The sequence below is a fragment of the Nerophis lumbriciformis genome, linkage group LG08 (genome assembly GCF_033978685.3).
Source record: "Nerophis lumbriciformis linkage group LG08, RoL_Nlum_v2.1, whole genome shotgun sequence".
Classification (NCBI taxonomy): domain Eukaryota; kingdom Metazoa; phylum Chordata; class Actinopteri; order Syngnathiformes; family Syngnathidae; genus Nerophis; species Nerophis lumbriciformis.
Window position 1 is genome coordinate 12,962,770 of NC_084555.2, and position 22,444 is coordinate 12,985,213.

The following is a 22,444-nucleotide window of genomic DNA, read 5'->3' on the forward strand; positions in this document are numbered from 1 at the left end:
GATCATCTTGAGTGGAGACAAGTCAGCAGCACAGAGACATACCTAACTCATGCAGAGGTGAGTGGTCCAGCCCGGGTCCCGACTTTGAACAGCTAGCGCATTATCTGTGGTCACCTAACAACCTCTGCATGCAGGAGAAGGGGGCAGAGCATAAAAAGAGACGGCAGATCAACTGGTCTAAAAGGGGATCTATTTAAAGGCTTGCGTACACAAATTGTCAAGACGTGGACTATGGTGTGTTTGTTTTCCCGAGATGCAAGTAAAGCTGGACTGGTCATGGCGTGAAGGTAAATACATATTTAATAATAACACTCAAAGGAACAAAAAGCGCGCTCAAGGCGGATGTACAAACTTGACTAACGAAACAAAAAGACTTGCACGTGGGCAAAAAAACTGTGAACAATTAAACAAAAACACTAACTGTGGCATTAATAGAAAAAACTTACTTGGACATGGCATGAAGTGCGCAGAGGTAGACAGAGTGTGACAGGGGTAAGAATGCGGGATGTCACCAGAAAGACAAACTGAAAACAATGAACTTAAATACTACAGACATGATTAACGAAAACAGGTGCGTGACTCAAAACGTGAAACAGGTGCGTGACGTGACAGGTGAAAACTAATGAGTTGCTATGGTGACAAACAAGAGTGCACAATGAGTCCGAACGTGAAACAGGTGAAACTAATGGGTAATCATGGAAACAAGACAAGGGAGTGAAAAGCCAGAAACTAAAGAGTCCAATAACTAAACAAAACATGACTAAAACAAAACATGATTACACAGACATGACACAAATGAGCTTTAAGATGGGACTTAAATACTTCTACTGAGGTAGCATCTCTAACTGTTACCGGGAGGGCATTGGTGTGACCCCAAGATGCAGAGACAAGATAAAGACACTCCTATTTAACATACAGGGAAAATACTGGCACAACATCGAAACGACCTACCACACAGACAATAAAAAATGGGTAACACTTTAGTATGGGGAACATATTCTAAGTAACAAAGACTTAATTTAGAGTTATTTGGACACTAGGGGAACATATAAAGGTTAGGGTTAGGATTACTAATAAGCAATCATTCTGAGGTTTTTGAGGGAAGACTCTTAGTTAATGGCTTACTGGTTGTATAATAAGTCCATGCAGAATAAGGCATTAATAAGTACCTAATAATGACTAATTAAGAGCCAATATGTTACTAATTTGCATGTTAATAAGCAACTAATTAATGGTGAATACGTGTTCCCCATACTGAAGTGTTACCAAAAAATGTAACCGAAAAATTTGTGGCCGTCAACAACCAGTTAACATTTCTATAATCTGTCTGAGGTTCCAGCGTGAAACACCAGATAAGGCCGTCCAAGCCCCACTTAGGTGGTGCAAGGTTGCCAGAATAAAGCTCATTGTTTGACTGCAGGCTGCATGCATGAATTTGAGGGCTTGCCCGCTCACTTTGCCCCACCGTTCGTCTGACCAGGCTCAAGCCGCGAGGCCAAGGTTGGGGAGCACCAATTCACCCATTTCAGGCTATTTGGCAAGTCCCCAAACGTGTGTCCGCCAAACAGACTTGTGTCCAGAAGGTGGCTAACAGGATGAGGCCGGGCAGCCACGTGGGCCCCCGAGAGGGATTATGGGGAGTGAGAAGAAGGTAAAGCGATTAGACCCTAAACAGAATCTGCTGTTTTAACCTCATCACTGTAGGCACTCTGACAGCACACGGGAAGCCACCCGAGCCGAACATTCTCCCACCCCGTCTCTCCTCTTCCTCTTTTTCCCGCCCCTGGGTCCCTCTGCTCGCCCATCCATGAAGCCGTCCACTGGGATCCAACAAGGACGCCCTGGGACTTATCAGCAGCGATGAGGAAACTTGTCCTCACTCTGCCAGTGGATTCCACATAAAGTCATCCTGGATATATTTATTCATTGTTTACTTTACAAATGACCACCTAAACGGGGAGGACCTTGTTAACTGACCCACAATGCTTTTCAAGTTAGGACTATTCTTCTTCATGTTGTGTCTACTCGGCCTCCAGGCAAGTCAAGTGAAAGGTAAGACTGCGTTTGCTAAATTGTTTCTGAGGTGCACCTGAAAAACCTAATAAAATCCAATAATTCATAAAGATGATAAAAGATCAGTTTAGTGACTTTTCACGCAGTCAGAAATAGCCTTTTATATGACAAGGAACCATCTCATTTGGTGACAGAAGTGGGATGGAATGTGTCATCATTATCCTGTTTTTTCCAGCACATATAAAAACAGGAGAGCCCTGTAATCAGTGAAAAATGGTTATGATAATAAGAAAAACATATTGAATATATTGCAAGGAAAATAGGTGTATTATATAAGCGTATCATCATAATGACTTGATCCGATTTTTGATTTTTTTTTTCAAAGTAAAATCCCCCAAAAATATACTGTAAGCAATTTATTATAATTAGAATAATTTCAGTATCTGATCCATAAAGCATGAATTTAACAATTATTGTTGTCAATGCTTATAATAATTACGAATAAAAAACAATACATGCTTCCTGGGTGCTGTAATATACAAACAACATATATATATATATATATATACATATATATATATATATATATATATATATATATATATATATATATATATATATAAAATGTATTTCTATTAAAAAAACATTTAAAACATGTTAATGATGTGTATATTTTGTACTACTTTTTAAATTGTATTTATTTTTATAATTATAATTTTTTTTACATTTATTTACAAACATTTTTAACATCCTCAACCATGTTGATGTTAATAGCAAAAGGTAATAATAATAATAATGATAAATAAATCAGTGAAAAATGGTTATGATAATAAGAAAAGAATATTGAATACATTGCAAGGAAAAAAGGTGTATTATGCAAGCTTTTAACAATATGTTTATTATTGTTGTGATTGTGAAGGAAATTGTATTTATATAGCGCTTTTCTCTAGTGACTAAAAGTGTATTATATAAGCTTTATATAATGATTTGATCAGATTTGTGATGTTTTTTCAAAATAAAAACAAAATTAATCCAAAACATGTATTGTAAGCAATTTAATATATTTAGAATAATTTCAGTATCTGATCCATAAAGCATGCATTTAACAATTATTTTGGTTATTAGTTATTTACCGGAATTATTGTTGTTATTAATAGTTAATACCAATGCTTATAGTAATTACGAATAAAAAAAACAATACATGCTTCCTGGGTGCTATTCTAAAAAAACATACAAATATAAAATGTTTATTTCTATTAAAAAAAAACAACATTTAAAACATGTTATTGATGTGTATATTTTTTATTATTTTTTAAATTTTTATTAATTAATTTATTATAATTGTTTTGTTTTTACAAACATTTTTAACATCCTCAACCATTGTACAGTGTAAACATGTTGATGTTAACAGCAAAAGGTAATAATAATAATAATAATAATAATAAATAAATCAGTGAAAAATGGTTATGATAATAAGAAAAAAATATTGAATATATTGCAAGGAAAAGAGGTGTATTTTATAAGTGTATTATCATAATGACTTGTTCCGATTTTTGAATTTTTTTCATAGTAAAAAGTAACTTAATCCAAAAAATGTATTGTTAGCAATTTATTATATTTAGAATAATTTAATTATCTGGTCCAAAAAGCATGAATTTAACAATTATTGTGGTTAGTAGTTATTTACCGGAATTATTGTTGTTATTAATACTTAATACCAATGCTTATAATAATTACAAATAAAAATCAATACATGCTTCCTGGGTGCTATTATATACAAACATACATATATAACATTTTTATTTCTATTGAAAAAAAACAACTTTTAAAACATGTTATTGATGTGTGTATTTTTATTATTTTTAAAATTTGAATGAATTAATTAATTATAATTTTTTTGTTTTTACAACTTCCTCATCCATTGTACAGTGTAAACATGTTTATGTTAATAGAAAAAGGTAATAATAATAACAATAATAAATAGGGGTGTCCGATAATGGCTTTTTGCCAATATCCGATATTCCGATATCGACCAAACCCTTAATTACCGATACCAATATATATAGTCGTGGAATTAACACATTATTATGCCTAATTTGGACAACCAGGTATGAAGAAGATAAGGTCCTTTTCAAAAATTAATAAATAAATAAAATAAGATAAATACATTAAAAACATGTTCTTGAATACAAAATAAAGTAAAACAATATAAAAACAGTTACATAGAAACTAGTAACTAATGAAAATGAGTAAAATTAACTGTTAAAGGTTAGTACTATTAGTGGACCAGCAGCACGCACAATCATGTGTGCTTACGGACTGTATCCCTTGCAGACTGTATTGATATATATTGATATATAATGTAGAAACCAGAATATTAATAACAGAAAGAAACAACCCTTTTGTGTGAATGAGTGCGAATGAGTGTAAATGGGGGAGGGAGTTTTTTTTGGGTTGGTGCACCAATTGTAAGTGTATCTTGTGTTTTTTATGTTGATTTTTGATTTAATAAAAAAAAACAAAAACAAAAAAAACACGATACCGATAATAAAAAAAAACGATACTGATTTCAGAAATTACATTCTAAAGCATTTCTAATAAGACATCTCTAATAATAAATAAATAAAATAATAATAATATAATTTTCAGGCATCCAACCAATTTACTTTTAATGTTATTACTTATGGAGTATATTGTGAATAAATTGAAAACAGGAAGTGAACAAAAGATCTAGCAACTGCTATGTAAAGGAAAAGGGGTAGGATTAAATAAGCTCTGCTTCTTCCTACTTCTTTTCGAACATGTCGAATAGACCAACTGGAAATTGTGATGTATCATGTATGCATGCATGTTCGAAATGAACACAAACTCAGGGATATTATGAAACACTTGAAATATTAAGAAAAATATAAAATTATTAATGAAAAAAAAAATCCATTAAACATCAGTTTTAAGGAGATGGGAGTCTAAAAAAAGGTGCTTAAAATGTAACTAAAATATTAAAAACCCTGCAATGCAGTGGGGCGGTATAGCTCGGTTGGTCGAGTGGCCGTGCCAGCAACTTGAGGGTTCCAGGTTCAATTCCCACTTCCGCCATCCTAGTCACTGCCGTTGTGTCCTTGGGCAAGACACTTTACCCACCTGCTCCGAGTGCCACCCACACTGGTTTAAATGTAACTTAGATGTTGGGTTTCACTATGTAAAAGCGCTTTGAGTCACTAGAGAAAAGCGCTATATAAATATAATTCACTTCACAATCACAACAATAATAAACATATTGTCAAACAAATACCTCTCAAAATGAACAGTATTATCTTTGTGAAGGCATTTTACATATATCATTGTTGGATTACAATGTGCAGGCATACCTAATAAAGTAGCAATTGAGTGCCTATAATAACTTGACATCTCAAAGGGCCAACGGTGCAGAATTCAAAGACAAAATGATCATTCGAGGCAAGCAAAAAAGTGCGTGTAGGTTGAAGTTCCATCCATCCATTTTCTACTGTTTGTCCCTCTTGGGATTGCGGGGGTGCTGGAGCCTATCCCAGCTGCATTCGGGCGGAAGGCGGGGTACACCCTGGACAAGTCGCTATCATCGCAGATAGACAGGGCCAATTTAGTGTTGCCAATCAACCTATCCCCAGGTGCATGTCTTTGGAGGTGGGAGGAAGCCGGAGTACTCGGAGGTGGAGAACATGCAAACTCCACACAGAAAGATCGTACCCGGGACCTTCTTATCGTGAGGCACGCGCTCTAACCCCTGTCGCACCGTGCTGCCCGTAGGTCGAAGTTGTTCGACCAAAACCATGGCTGACGGGTGCGACGTCAGATAATAATAATGTGATAACATCCAGTGTCTTCATCGGCGGGATGTGCGCCGCTTGAGCTCATTATGCCAAAGGAAACAAAAGCCATTCTGTTCCCCGCCGTCACAGGACGCTAATCTCTTCTGGCTCGTAACTCTGCCGTGAGGCCTCGTGCGCCTGCGTCGGCCATTAAGTTTGCGGCGCTCCCTCCTCCCCTTCTGCTGGCGTCCCCGTGGCTATGCACGTGCACGTGCATGTGCACGTCAGCCTTTCAAAAAACAAACTCGTTGTCTTGATGGCGACCACCTGTAAGCGAGGCTCGGAGCCAAAAAAGGCGCTTCACAATCCTCTCATTCTTTGCAAATTCTTGATTTTAGGCCAGATTTGGGTTGTAGCACAACAAAATGATTAGCGCAGGCAAGTTTGGTCCCTGCTTACAGTCACAAGCAGTGCCACGCAATCGTATTTCTCCTTCCTTTACAGACAGGAAGCACAACGTGTCAAGGCCGCCTCACAATACAAACACAGTTAGCGGCAGTGATGAATGAAGACACGTTCTTGCCACCACAAAAGGTGGCTGTTCCTCCACATAATAAGTCAGAGGTGCGGCATTGACTCGCTCGCCGCGCCGCGTCATCACGTAGGAATCTGAAGGCCTCGCGTCGGCGTACTGGCAGTCGAGGCTCGCCAAGGACGACGCGATGCACAAAAGAAAAAAGGGTCATAATGCAACGTATCACTATAGGCCACTTTTTGAAAACGGAACTATTTTTCAATCAGATCCCATTTTCACAGATACATTCATCATGAACTCAGCAGCTCTGTGCAAAAGTCTTCTTCTGATTTGTTGCTTCAGCAACAATTGAATAGACTTCCTGTCGGTCTCTTTAGAATAGTGATGGGAACCCCATTTTTGTTCCCAACGGAGGGAAAGTGGTAGTGTTGTCCCGATACCAATACCTTGGTACCGGTACCAAAATCATTTCGATACTTTTCGGTACCTTTCTAAATAAAGTGGAGCACAAAAAATGGCATTATTGGCTTTATTTTAACAAAACTTCTTACGGTACATAAAACATATGTTTCTTATTGCAAGTTTGTCCTTAAAGGGGAACATTATCACAATTTCAGAAGGGTTAAAACCATTAAAAATCAGTTACCAGTGGCTTATTTTATTTTTCGAAGTTTTTTTCCAAATTTTACCCATCACGCAATATCCCTAAAAAAAGCTTCAAAGTGCCTGATTTTAACCATCGTTATAAACACCCGTCCAATTTCCTGTGACGTCACATAGTGAAGCCAACACAAACAAACATGGCGCATAGAACAGCAAGCTACAGCGACATTAGCTCGGATTCAGACTCGGATTTCAGCGGTTTAAGCGATTGAACAGATTACGCATGTATTGAAACGGATGGTTGTAGTGTGGAGGCAGGTAGCGAAAAAGAAAATTGAAGAAGAAACTGAAGCTATTGAGCCATATTGGTTTGAACCGTATGCAAGCGAAACCGACGAAAACGACACGACAGCCAGCGACACGGGAGAAAGCGAGGACGAATTCGGCGATCGCCTTCTAACCAACGATTGGTATGTGTTTGTTTGGCATTAAAGGAAACTAACAACTATGAACTAGGTTTACAGCATATGAAATACATTTGGCAGCAACATGTACTTTGAGAGTGCAGACAGCCCAATTTTCATCAATTAATATATTCTGTAGACATTCCCTCATCCGCGCTCTTTTCCTGAAAGCTGATCTGTCCAGTTTTGGAGTTGATGTCAGCAGGCCAGGGAAGCTAGGGTCGATAGGGGGTTTAGCTCGCTCGTCTGCGGGAACAAACTGCCGCCATTGCTTGCCGTGCTACCGAGGTCCTTTGTCCCTGAATTGCTCACACACTCCGGCAGATTCAATGGGGGGTCTGGCGGCAGATTTCTTTGACTTTATCGTTGGAAATGCATCTGCTTTGAGTGTCGCAGGATATCCACACATTCTTGCCATCTCGGTCGTAGCATAGCTTTCGTCGGTAAAGTGTGCGGAACAGACGTCCAATTTCTTGCCACTTTCGCATCTTTGGGTCACTGGTGCAACTTGAATCCGTCCCTGTTCGTGTTGTTACACCCTCCGACAACACACCGACGAGGCATGATGTCTCCTAGGTACGGAAAACAGTTGAAAAAACGGAAAATAACAGAGCTGATTTGACTCGGTGTTTGAGAAAATGGCTGATTGCTTCCCGATGTGACGTCACAACGTGACGTCATCGCTCCGGGAGCGAATAATAGAAAGGCGTTTAATTCGCCAAAATTCACCCATTTAGAGTTCGGAAATCAGTTAAAAAAATATATGGTCTTTTTTCTGCAACATCAAGGTATATATTGACGCTTACATAGGTCTGGTGATAATGTTCCCCTTTAAATAAAATAGTGAACATACAAGACAACTTGTCTTTTAGTAGTAAGTAAACAAACAAAGGCTCCTAATTGAGTCTGCTGCCATATGCAGTAACATATTGTGTTATTTTCCATTCTATTATTTTGTCAACATTATTAAGGACAAGTGGTAGAAAATTAATTATTAATCTACTTGTTATTTTTATTGTTAATATTTGCTTACTTTCTCTTTTATCCTCTTAAGGCCCAAGCTATTTGTTTACATGATTTTTTTTATTTGTCTTTGCTATTTGGGCTTATTGGACCCTAATTAGAAAAAAAATAAAAATCATCTTTTTATATGATGTACTTAGTCCATAAGTACACAAACGTGTACTTCATGTGTAGTGACATGCTAATTTTTATTTTTACACTTTTTTTTTTCCAAATTCCATTGTATGTTTTACTCTTCTGACACCACCAGATGGCAGTATAAGTGTCCACATAGGCGGCATAAGACCCCAATTCAGTAGTGTACACAATTTTGGAAATAAGAGCTAAAAGGTGCTGTCCACGCATGTGGCCACTAAGGCCTTTAGAGGTTAACATGTTCTATCTAAACTTCTGTTAAAATGTAATAATCACTTATTCTTCTGTTGTTTGGATGCTTTACATTAGTTTTGGATGATACCACAAATTTGGGCATCAATCTGATACCAAGTAGTTACAGAATCATACATTGGTTATATTCAACGTCCTCATGTATCCAGCGACATATTTCCTGACTTTATAAACATAATATACATTTTAAAAATAAGAAGTAAGATGTTGTGATGCCAAAAAATATCGAAGTAATCATAGTAGTATCGACTAGATACGCTACTGTACTTGGTATCATTACAGTGGATGTTAGGTGTAGATCCACCAATGGCGTTTGTTTACATTTTGATGCCGGTGAGCTACGGTGTGTAGTGAAGCATGTTTAGCTAATCCTCGTCCTGCAGGGATGATACTTGTAAGAATCTTACTTTATTTGTTGCCATGGAGACCAGGATTAGTGATTTAGAAGTAACTAAAACACTGCCGATTGGGGCTGGACTTTAGCCTAGCTAGCCATGTCTTAAAGCATCTCTTCTTGAGGGCGTTTCAGTGATATAACTTCACCTTATTGTTAGTTTTTAAGCCAAAATGCGTCCGTTCTCCCTTTTCTGTCTACACGCTGTGTCTGCTTGTAAGTACTCCGTGGTTGTGCGCTGCCGAACATGCTCCTCTGCTCGTAAACCAGCAATGACTCGACGTGACGACGACAAGGGGGCGCATGGGGGTGGAGGACCGGTACTTTTAAGAGGCGGTATAGTACCGAATATGATTCATTAGTATCGCGGTACTATACTAATACCGGTATACCGTACAGCGAGGTAATCGTTCGTTTTGTCGAACTCATAATGCGACTCGGAAAGGAAGGGCAAATGAGAGTTGGTTGGAAACAAAACTGTGAGTGGAATTCTGACTAAAAGTCTCCAACCTCCATTCTTTCTATTAAATAGTTGTGTTTTTTATAGATCGCAATATACACAATAGTTATAGATGCGGTAGATGTCAAAGAGTAACAATAAGGTTGTTTTAATTAAATTAGGATTATGTAGCACCACTTACACCACCTCAAAAATAGCACATAACTGTTGTGCATTCAAGAGCCCTTGATTAAAGTTGGAAACGGAGGCGTCGCTTGATTTGAAAGATATGGGAGCATTAACCCCCAGTAGATGTACTCGTAATAATATCATGTTAATGATGCTTTTGTCACGGTGTCACATGGTTGCTGTTGGTGTGACCCCAGGATGCAGAGACAGTTGACGACGTGCAGGTATCAGCAAGCTTTAAGTCATGCAGTTAATGCAGGAATTTAGATAGATGATACATACACTGAGGCATGCTATAAACAACCAGTCAAAAATGATGCTGCTGAGCTCTAACAAGCCCCCTAATTAGTCTTGACAGGTGGAAACAATCAGAGCTCAAACTTGACATATTTATAATTACGTTTAACTCAATAGTTACATGGTTATTAAAACTCACATTCAATGGATGGCAGTGTATACATGCAAGAGGGAACTGATTAACACTCACATTATCTAGATATGCGAATCTCATTTTTATATAGTCAAAAACCCAAATAAGGCTCGTTTCAATTAAATTAAGTCAATAATTTGTTTTTTACTGCTTGTAAACATGCTGGGTGCGTGTATATGGGGGTGTGATATTAGGTTTAGGGTGGGATGGGGTTGGGGCGGGGGGCTTTCAGGAGTCTTATAATAATAAATGAATAGGGTTGCAGTAGGAAGGCGATTCCTATGGCCACATTCGTCATGGTTTACCTGACACATGAAACGTGACAAATTGGGGGGTTAATGGAAGTAGAGTGTTGACTAAACTAAACTAAACTATCTTAAAATGTGCTTTGTGGCAATTCCAGCTTTGCCCACAGCGTCAGTTGCTGTGTAGAGTGAGGCTTTCCATCATTTTCAGCAGACTGCATTGCAAAAATTATTAGCCCAAACGCTCCCCCACCCCACTCCCCCATCAGAGATCCACCCAGGAATGGGGCACCTGTAAAGACCAAAATGGGACGACAAAACACAATCTTGTTTAGTCTTACCGCCAATAGCAAATTATGTCATTCAGGGTTGTTCAAAGTTGGGTATATGCTAAACACAATTACAACAATTACAACTATAGCCAATGCTGAGTTCAATTTATTTAACTACAAACATGTTTTTTAACCTATCTAATAAATATAATTCATAAATATTTAATTTGATTTGTATTAGAGCCCTCAGTGACCAAAGTGAGGGGATTTATCAAGTTGCATCCTTTTTTTATATTTTTTTATTCTTACATTATGCAAGTGTAACAATAAGTTAACCACTGTCATTAGTAGACCGTGCAATCCAGTACAATTTTTAATTTAAATGTTCAATATTAAAGTGTAATATGGGTCATGCTGCCTCCTACATCTCACTTTTTAACATTTAAATTGCCATATACGTGTAAAAAGAAGATAACCACTAATATAAATAATAAGTATAATAAGATAAATATTATAAGACTATAAGAAAATATTATAAGATACAATTATTATATTATAAGATAAATAATAGCATACAAAACAGAAAAACAGTCCGAACTGTAATGACCGAAATGTAAATCTGCTCCATTCAGCTGTTAAAAAAAAAGTTTGTCACGGTTTTATGTTGTTAAATGTAAAAAAACAGTCAGTATTAACTTTAATAATACATTGAAAGTAAATTATGGTGCAAGAATGTAACTCACGTGGATACTTTTGGATTATTTTGCAACAGGGTAAAAAAAAAAAGTTAACCACTGTCAATAATAAGCAATTACATTTTTTGGGGGGTAGCTGGGATAGGCTCCAGCCCCTCCACGACCTTGAGAGGAACAAGCGGTAGAGATGGATGAATACTAAATGGTATATATGTGAAATTATAAAGATGTCGTAAAGGTGAGTCAAATTGTCCAGTTGCCATACATTTTCTATACTGCTTACCCTCATCAGGATTGCAGGTAAGCTGGAGCCTATCCCAGCTGACTTAGGTATACCATAGACTGATCGCCAGAAGCTGCACTGCCAATGGTGTAATGCAGGGGTCTTTAAGGTTTTCCAGGCCAAGGACCCCCAAACTTCATTTGTATTTTCTGTAAAGGTGTTTTAAATTAAACTGCTCCTAAAGATACCTTGTTATTGCACATTAATAATATATTCAAGTATTACAGAATAGTGCCTCGTATGCCTATCTTAGATGTTAACATAAAAATATTAATATCATCATTTATGATGTCTTATTTTCAAGGTACAGTGAGCAGGGTGGCCACACCACTGCTATTTCTAAACTAAACTATAATGCAGTCTGCAGTGATTCTCGAACCGCAGGTACGTCCATCTAGTACAGGCCTGGGCAATTATTTTGACTCGGGGGCCAAATTTAGAGAATAAAAATGTGTCTGGGGGCCGGTATGTCTATTTTTTTAGGAAAACTAATACAAAACCTCACAATAAAGTCTGATTGAATGTTAAAAATGTTATGACAGACCGCCTTAAAAAACCGAATGGAATTTTAATTTTTGCTATGAACGATAAAACCCTGAATATTGAGAACATATGAACGTCACACATCGACATATTTTACAATCAAGCCACACCCACACTGCTTGGTGCCTCGTCTGACCTGCTGTGACGTAGATTACCATAGTAACTAGTAGGGTTGTACGGTATACGGGTATTAGTATCGTACCGCGATACTAATGAATCATATTCGGTACCATACCGCCTCTGAAAAGTACCGGTCCGCCGCACCCTAAGATTTTTTGTTAAAATAAAGCCAATAATGCAATTTTTTCTGGTCCCCTTTATTTAGAAAAGTACCGAAAAGTATCGAAATAATATTGGTATCAGGACAACACTAGTCACTAAAATATCATGCAAAAGCACAGATTCCAACCATAGAAATACTTAGTATAGTTCAAGACTTACGGTCATTAGAAAACATCACTGCACATCATAATGGCAGCTATACTTTCCATCTTAAAGATATAAAAAAATTATTTGGGAATGCCCGGTGGGCCTGATTGAAAAGCTTAACGGGCCGCATGTGGCCCCCGGGCCTTAATTTGCCCAGGTCTGATCTAGTAGTACGCCAAAGAATCACTTGCTTAAAGTACAGTGTTTTATTTTGTCTATATTCAAACAGAGTGTTACTGTTCAAACTGTGTGTAATGTTAAGGTGGCCAAACATATTAAAAATACTTGTTAAATAAAACCTTTGCCTTGGTTTTAAAGAATACTTAGGCCTACTACGCTACCATACTTTAATGTCGGTCATTAGGGTGATACTTGGAGAGCCAAGTTTTTTTCTGTGGCGGTACTTGGTGAAACAAGTTTATTTTATTTTATTTAATTATTTATTTATTTATTTTTGGTGAAACAAGTTTGAGAACCACTGCTATGGTGAGTTGGCCGGATCAATATGAATGTGTTACATTGTTTTTTGGTGTTGTTGATCTGAAACCCGGGATGCAGAGACAGCAGACAATGTACAGCAATGAAGCCCATTTTTCGGGAACATACAAGTAGTATGAACCATGTAGCGCGGCAGGGAAGTGCTCAAAAACAAACATGCATAGTTAAAGTTAAAGTCCCAATGATAGTCACACACACACTAGGTGTGGTGAAATGTTCCTCTGCATTTGACCCATCCCCATGTTCACCTCCTGGGAGGTGAGGGGAGCAGTGAGCAGCATCGGTGGCCGCGCTCAGGACTCATTTTGGTGATTTAACCCCCCAATTCCAACTCTTGATGCTGAGTGCCAAGCAGGGAGGTAACGGGTCCCATTTTTATAGTCTTTGGTATGACTCGGCCGGGGTTTGAACTCACGATCTTCCAGTCTAAAAGTAAAACAAAGGATATGTGGCATGAAAATGCTGAATGCACCTGCTTGGAAATCCCAAGCAGGGGACCGAGCTGAACTTAATACAACCCTAATCAACAGTAGAAAACAGGTGCACTTGTGATTTCTACAAACAAGATGAAAGAAACGGTGACAAACAGGAACAACAAATAAGAGTCTCAAAACAGGAAATAATGGTGGAAACACAGGAAAAGTTCTAGAGTCCAAACCCGGATCATGACAGGGGAAAACAAAAAAGTATATACAAATAAAATCTCATCAATGAAAAATGTTGACCCTCTGGTGGTCCCAATTTACTGCGATATAAACCATGCCCTCTTTTGGAACGCAACTTTTGTCATTGCCATGGCAACACATGTAACCACCATGTTATTTTACTGTTTGTGGAAATGACTGATTTACACATAAAGACCAAAGCATGAAAAGTTCTGCTGACCCAAAGTGTTGTTCAAACACAGCTGGCACCACTTGCTGTCTGCACATGAGCGTGCATGACTTCAACCATCTCCCTAAAGAAGACCACGTTGCAAAATTGATCTCTCGCTTTGTGTGACAAAAAAAACGTTTGTTTTTTTCTATCCTGCAACGTCTTGTTTGTTGTTAATCCAAAAGGGAGCATGTTTGTTATTCGGGTCTGATGGCTTGTTTTTTTTTTTTTTTTTAGGAGAGGAAGGGGGTGGCTCATAAATCCTGGCTTATTGTCTTAAGAAGCCTTCTGAGAAATGCCACCTGGCATCACAATGCGAGCTTTTCTTCCCGTCACACAACTCTGGCGCAACGCTGTTTGTTGACTGGCGCAACGTGGAATTGGCCCGGGCTCATACTCACGCACGTGGCCAACTTGTCGTACCTCAGGAGTTATTACGTCCTGGTTTTGAAGATCTTTGTAATCTTGGTTGGGTCCAAACATTTTTGTTATGAGGTAATCCTGCACAAGCTCAGCCATATGCTTCCCAGCGACCCTTGACTCGGGAGTCATTTTTACTAGGAGTGCATGTGAATCTCTGGGCACCCAACAATTCAATCCGATTCTTATTCCAATACCTGGGATGCCGATTCGATTCAGAATCGATTCTCGCTTCTCTGTTCAAGCCAATTCTCGCAATTGGTATAATAATTATAATGAAACTTTTTCAAACCAGGTTACACGTTAGAAAAGCTCATTGTGGTTGCTTGAAGATGGCCTTAAAACATGTTTTTTAAATAGATTATGAATCAATTTAGTATCAGGATAAGAATCGCAATTCGGATGTGAATCAATTTTTTGGGTGATTGTTTTACACCCAAAATCTCATAGAACTTTATTGTTGTTGTTCATTATATTTAGCTATAGTCTGTGCTCAGGTTGTACGGTATACCGGTATTAGTATAGTACCGCGATACTAATGAATCATATTCGGTACTATACCGCCTCTGAAAAGTACCGGTCCTCCACCCCCAAGCCCCTCCGTCATCATCATGTCGAGTCATTGCTGGTTTACGAGCAGACGAGCATGTTCGGCAGCGCACAATCACAGAGTACTTACACGCGGACACAGTGTGTAGACAGAAAAGGGAGAACGGACGCATTTTGGCTTAAAAACTAACAGTAAGGTGAAGTTATAACACTGAAGCGCCCTCAGGAAGAGGTGCTTTAAGACAGGGCTAGCTAGCTAGCGACTAGAGTCCATAATCCTCGTCTCCATGGCAACAAATAAAGTAAGTTTCTTACAAGTATCATCCCTGCAGGACGAGGAATAGCTAAACATGCTTCACTACACACCGTAGCTCACCGGCATCAAAATGTAAACAAAAGCCATTAGTGGATCTACACCTGACATCCACTGTAATGATACCAAGTACAGTAGCGTATCTAGTCGATACTACTATGATTATGTCGATATTTTTTGGCATCACAACATCTTCATTGGTTTTTGTAAAATGTATATAATGTTTATAAACTCAGGAAATATCTCCCTGGACACATGAGGACTTTGAATATGACCAATGTATGATCCTGTAACTACTTGGTATCGGATTGATACCCAAATTTGTGGTATCATCCAAAACTAATGTAAAGCATCCAAATAACAGAAGAATTAGTGATTATTACATTTTAACAGAAGTGTAGATAGAACATGTTGAAAGAGAAAGTACGCAGATATTAACAGTAAATGAACAAGTAGATTAATAATGAATTTTCTACCACTTGTCCTTAATCATTTTGACAAAATAATAGAATGGAAAATGACACAATATGTTACTGCATATGTCAGAAGTCTAAATTAGAAGCCTTTGTTTGTTTATTTACAAATAACTGTCAAGACTTGGTCCTTGGATTTAGTTTTTCCGGAAGGCAACGGAAAGTTGGTTTGGGCGAGACGGGAATGTCAGTACATGATTTAATATTAACACTGAAAAAAAAAGGAACAAACAAAAGGCGCTCACAGTGGAGGTACAAAACTTGGCTATAAACACAAAACTTGCACAAAGGCAGAAACTATGAACAACAAAAAAACACTAACTGTGGCATTAATAAACACAAACTTACTTGGCATGGACTAAAGGAGCAGCATGAACGATGGACATGAAACCAAGTGTCAAGAATGTGCAGAGCATAAATGCGGATGTCGCCAGGCTGACCAACAGAAAAAGAAAAGCTTAAATAACACAGACATGATTAATGAAAACAGGTGCGTGACTCAAAACGTGAAACAGGTGCGTGAAGTGACAGGTGAAAACTAATGGGTTGCTATGGAAACAAAACAAGGGAGTGAACAACCAGAAACTAAAGAGTCCAATAACTAAACAAAACAAAACATGACTAAAACAAAACATGATTACACAGACATGACAATAACAAGTTTTCTTGTATGTTCACTACCGTATCTTTCGGACTATAAGTCGCAGTTTTTTTCATAGTTTGGCCGGGGGTGCGACTTATACTCAGGAGCGACTTATGTGTGAAATTATTAACACATTACCATAAAATATCAAATAATATTATTTAGCTCATTCACGTAAGAGACTAGACTTATAAGATTTCATGGGATTTAGCGATTAGGAGTGACAGATTGTTTGGTAAACGTATAGCATGTTCTATATGTTATAGTTATTTGAATGACTCTTACCATAATATGTTACGTTAACATACCAGGCATGTTCTCAGTTGGTTATTTATGCCTCATATAACGTACACTTATTCAGCCTGTTGTTCACTATTCTTTATTTATTTTAAATTGCCTTTCAAATTGTTTATTCTTGGTGTTGGGTTTTATCAAATAAATTTCCCCAAAAAATGCGACTTATACTCCAGTGCGACTTATATATGTTTTTTTCCTTCTTTATTATGCATTTTCAGCAGGTGCGACTTATACTCCGGTGCGACTTATACTTTGAAAAATACGGTAATTTATTTAAGGACAAACTTGCAATAAGAAACATATGTTTAAAGTACCGTAAGATTTTTAGTTAAAATAAAGCCAATAATGCAATTTTTTGTGGTCCCCTTTTTATAGAATAGTACTGAAAAGTACCGAAAAGTATCAAAATAATTTTGGTAGCGGTAACGGTACCAAACCTTTGCCTATTGATATGGGGACAACACTAGTCGGTTCTCTATACTCTAAAAAATACTGCAAAAATATTTGACACATACACGTTTGTATAACCAAATTTTTCTTTTACGCCCTGAGCCTCTAAATTCAATTAAGTCACTTTGGGAGGAGGAATTAGGAGTGACTCTATCTGAGAAGAGCTGGACAGAGATTTTAAGTAGAGTTCATAAATCTTCTATTTATGCCAGTCAATGCAAACTAATACATTTTTACTGTATATATATATATTTTATTTTTTTATTTTTTGACAACAATAATACTGAAACAGTCCGCATCAGAGAAGCACTGATGGAGTATTTCACTCATAACTATCCATTTATGTTTGAATGTTTTGGTCCTGTGCAGGTGTTAATACATGTGTTGGTGCTCATTTGTACTCGTTTTACATTTCAACGAGGACAACAAAGAATTTAAGGCACACTGCACACAAGTCAACACACGATATTAAGCAGAATGTGTGGACAAATTAACAGAATATCTGAATGATGTGATCTGTGTCAACAATCTCCAGCTAATTTATTCCATATGTTTAGGCTCTGCCCATCCCTGAACAGCTATTGGATGGACATGTTTAACACTGGCGAAAAGGATGGAACTGAATCCTTTAAGTGAACTACAAACATACTTGCCAACCCTCCCGGATTTTCCGGGAGACTCCCGAAATTCAGCGCCTCTCCCGAAAACCTCCCGGAACAAATTTTATCTCGAAAATCTCCCGAAATTCAGGCAGAGCTGGAAGCCATGCCCCCTCCAGCTCCATGCGGACCTGAGTGACCTGTCAACAGCCTGTATTCACGTCCGCTTTCCCACAATATAAACAGTGTGCCTGCCCAAACACGTTATAACTGTAGAATGATCGAGGGCGAGTTCTTGGTTTCTTATGTGGGTTTATTGGTAGGCAGTTTCATTAACGTCCTCCCAGCGCGGTAACAACACACAACAACAGCAGTCATGTTTTATTCTACCGTAAAGCAGTTCATCTGCCGTAAACAGCAATGTTGTTGTAATATATTGAGTTGGAGGCAATAAACAGGCGAGGTGATGACGTACGTCTCTTTACTGTAGACTTCAGAACAGACTCACACACTTGACGTCAGGTGCGCAAGACCACGTAAATTGTTGGCCAACCAAAAAGTAACCCCAGTACGCTACAGCCAACATTCACCAGGAGATGGCAACAGACAAACATAGATCACTCTATTACATTCCTCCCCTTTTAGAAATGTAGAAGTTACTCAAAATAAATAAACAACCCAACCAAAAATGCAGCAGCTCAATTAAAAACTGTACTTAAGCCACTTTTTTTTTTTTTTTTTTTTTTTTTTTTAGTACTGAACTCTTAACCCTTATTTTTAAAAAAAAATAACATACTTATTATACAAACAGTATTTGTACGCCTTTAACACAGATTGTTATACTGTCTTCAGAGATTCAGTTTTTTGGTGGTACTCGAAACCTTTCTGGGTACCTGCGAAAGGGTGTTCAGCATGGTTAGAAAAATAGTGACAGAGAATAGAACAAGGATGGACAATTCAACCCTTAACTCAACAATGACTAGATGAGTTATGTGTGTGTATATGTGTAAATAAATGAACACTGAAATTCAAGTATTTATTTTATATATATATATATATATAAAATAAAATAAATTTATAATAAAATAAATATATATAGCTAGAATTCACTGAAAGTCAAGTATTTTTTATATATATATATATATATATATATATATATATATGAAATACTTGACTTGGTGAATTCTAGCTGTAAATATACTCCTCCCCTCTTAGCCCCGCCCCCAACACGCCCCCGACCACGCCCCCACCCCCCACCCACCACCTCCCCGAAATCGGAGGTCTCAAGGTTAGCAAGTATGCAGTGTTGGTGCTCATTTGTACTCATTTTACATTTCAACGAGGACAACAAAGAATTGAAGGCACACTGCACACAAGTCAGCACACAGTATTAAGCACAATGTGTGGACAAATTAACAAAATATCTGAATGATGTGATCTGTGTCAACAGTCTCCAGCTAATTTATTCCATATGTTTAGGCTCTGCCCATCCCTGAACAGCTATTGGACGGACATGTTTAACACTGGCGAAAAGGATGGAACCCAATCCTTTAAGTGAACTATTTGGTGGTAGCACCTGAGTCATCTAACCTTAGCAAATCCCAAAAGAATCTTGAAGCATTCACCACTGTGTTGGCGAGAAGACTCATTGTGTTGAATTGGAAGGCAACAACGCTTCCTTGCCACACCTGCTGGATTTAAGATGTTTTTTTGTTTTTTTTCTCAAACTGGAGAAGTTTAGGCTGACATTGAATGGTTGTCCTGCGAAGTTTCAAGATCTATGGAGTGCTTTTCTGAAATATGTAGGAGGGACTGATCTCCAAATTAACCCTGATTGAAACACAATTGAAATGCGTGTGGTTAATGAGCCTTTTGTTGGCTGTTGTGTCTCTCTGGGGCCATTCAGGAATGCAGCTCTATCTGTGTATTTTTCCCCAAGTTATTTATTAAATTAATATTACCATTATTATTATTATTATTATTATAATTATTGTTTTTGTTACTTTGTGGGGGTGGGAATAGAAAAAAGCAATTGATGTGTTTGACTGCTCCTGTCAAGTATGTGGCTAAAAACCTATTAAACAAAAAAATGACACATGCTTTGTCTTCCTTAGACCTTCAAGACCACGGGATTTCTGGACTCAGGGATGTGAAGTACCGCCACTTTCTAGAAGCTTCTCGAATAACAAAATACAACAATAATAACCACAGAGCCAGCAAGGATGGACATCGGACGAAGAGGGCGACCATTCTCACCACCGGGGTCAAAGTGTGCCCACAGGAGACCATGAAAGCGGTCATTGGCAGCCATCGAGCGTACTACAAACTCAGAGGTGATTGAAACTTTTTTATTTTTATTATTAGATTGCACAGTACAGTACATATTCCGTACAATTGACCACTAAATGGTAACACCCGAATAAGTTTTTCAACTTCCACGTTAATCAATTCATGGTAGGTACAGTACATGCCTTTAATAGGCACTCGTTTCAAATGAATATAATACTCAAACTCAACTCAGTTTTTTTTTTTATGGTGACCTTTTTCAGTCCAGCAGCTCATCCTTTGCAAAAAAAGAAAGCTTATTCATTCATTTTGATAATTGTATTATACGATTTTCCCTTTTGTAAATAAATCTAACAAACACAATTTTTTTGTGTATGTTCTAATCTTTAATTATCACCTCCTAACTTACTACATTATCACTCTGTGTCCTAAAATAAATAGAGGAAAAATTAAATATAATGATATCATTTAACAGCAATACTTATATTACAATTATTATTATTTTTTAAATATTTTATCCTGAAATGTTACTACTCAAATATGTGTATTTATTTTTTATTTTTTCAATTAATTTGTTGTTGCTGTCATTAATACTTGTGTACTAATGTATGCTTTAATCTTTATTTGTCACATCTAAACATCATAGACCCTTACTTTTTATACAATACGGTAAGAAATTCAATACAAATTTTGTTTGCAATATTTCTTCTCATATATACATCATTTTGTGTATTTTTTATGTATTTGCCTGTGGCAATAATATTTGCGTACACTTTTGGATTTACAACATCACAGACACTCACTTTCAAGTACATAAATACATTTCACAACTATGCGTACATTATTGATTTTAAAATGTATATACTTTTATGTATTATTTATATATAGTTACTATACTGTGGTAATAATAGTTGCATATTTGTGTACGCTTTAACATAAATAATTAGGAAATGCATGGTATTACAACACTCTCTATCACGAAAGGACGCACACACACACACACACACACACACACACACACACACACACACAAACACATGTATATATATATATATACACAGTATATAAATATATGTGTATATATATATGTGTGTGTGTGTGTATATATATATATATATACATGTATATATATATTTATATATATATATATATATATATATATATGTGTGTGTGTGTGTATATATATATATATATATATATATATATATATATATATATATATATATATATATATACCTTAGGTCAGGAAAAAACACAAGAGGCTATATTATCCCTACAAGCTTGTTTCGCAGGTTTCCCTGCTCTTCAGGGGACAAACCTGAAGAGCAGGGAAACTAATATAAAAAAAAAAAATATATATATATATACACGTATATATATATATATATATATATATATATATATATATATATATATATATATATATATATATATATATATATATATATATATATATATATATATAGTGCTTAGTAACGAGGTAGAGCGGAATATATGTTAGGTCAGGAAAAACACAGAGGCTATTTCATCCTTACAAGCCATCCCCTGAAGAGCAGGAAAACCTGTATATATATATATATATATATATATATATATATATATATATATATATATATATATATATATATATATATATATATATATATATATATAAAACCTTAAATAACTAACCAACAAATGACCAAGTTATGATGAGATAATTATTACATTTATTATTGGTATTAAAAGAAAATTTCTTTTTTAAATATGTATTTTATTTTAGATGCAAACATTAGTTTTATTATGAACTGTTAGGGTTAATATGTGTTAAAATGTTTTGCCACTGATGACTTTGTCTAATTAGTGCTTCCAGCCGTGTGAAGCCAATCAGCCCCCAGCTTCTCCCTCATTGTCCCCCCTGTGCACACCTGTGTGCTTGTTAGTCTGACTGCTTTTAGCCTCCTGGTTGCTGTGTCGTCGTGTTTATTTATTTATTTTTTTTCAAAACGATCGCTAGCCTTGGGTTTTCTTTTAAATTGTGTTTTTTCGATGATGTGTCATGTACTGAATATTTTTCTTTTTTAAAAATAAACTTCGTGCCTCCGTGCTTGATTCCGAGGCAAGGCCGTTTAGCCATTCATCACAGTTCCAACACAAATATCTGCGAAATGTGCTTAGTGAAATAAAGGTAGAAGCAAAGCAAAGAGGGCAGCACGGTGGTAACAGGGGTTAGTGCATGTGCCTCACAATATGAAGGTCCTGAGTAGTCCTGGGTTCAATCCCGGGCTCGGGATCTTTCTGTGTGGAGTTTGCATGTTCTCCCCCGTGA

General features: G+C 36.9%; 1 protein-coding gene across 5 annotated transcripts in view; it reads left to right on the plus strand.

The window, feature by feature from the left end:
* The first annotated feature begins 1,726 nt into the window (after positions 1-1,726).
* Positions 1,727-22,444, plus strand: part of impg1b (interphotoreceptor matrix proteoglycan 1b) — a 78,100-nt gene continuing 57,382 nt past the window's right edge. For all 5 annotated transcript variants that reach the window (XM_072913644.1, XM_072913645.1, XM_072913646.1 and 2 more), the window contains exons 1-2: positions 1,727-2,052; positions 19,965-20,183. In XM_072913644.1, the coding sequence (XP_072769745.1) occupies positions 1,983-2,052; positions 19,965-20,183 (289 nt within the window). In that variant the 5' untranslated portion in view covers positions 1,727-1,982. The remainder of the gene's footprint in view (positions 2,053-19,964; positions 20,184-22,444) is intronic.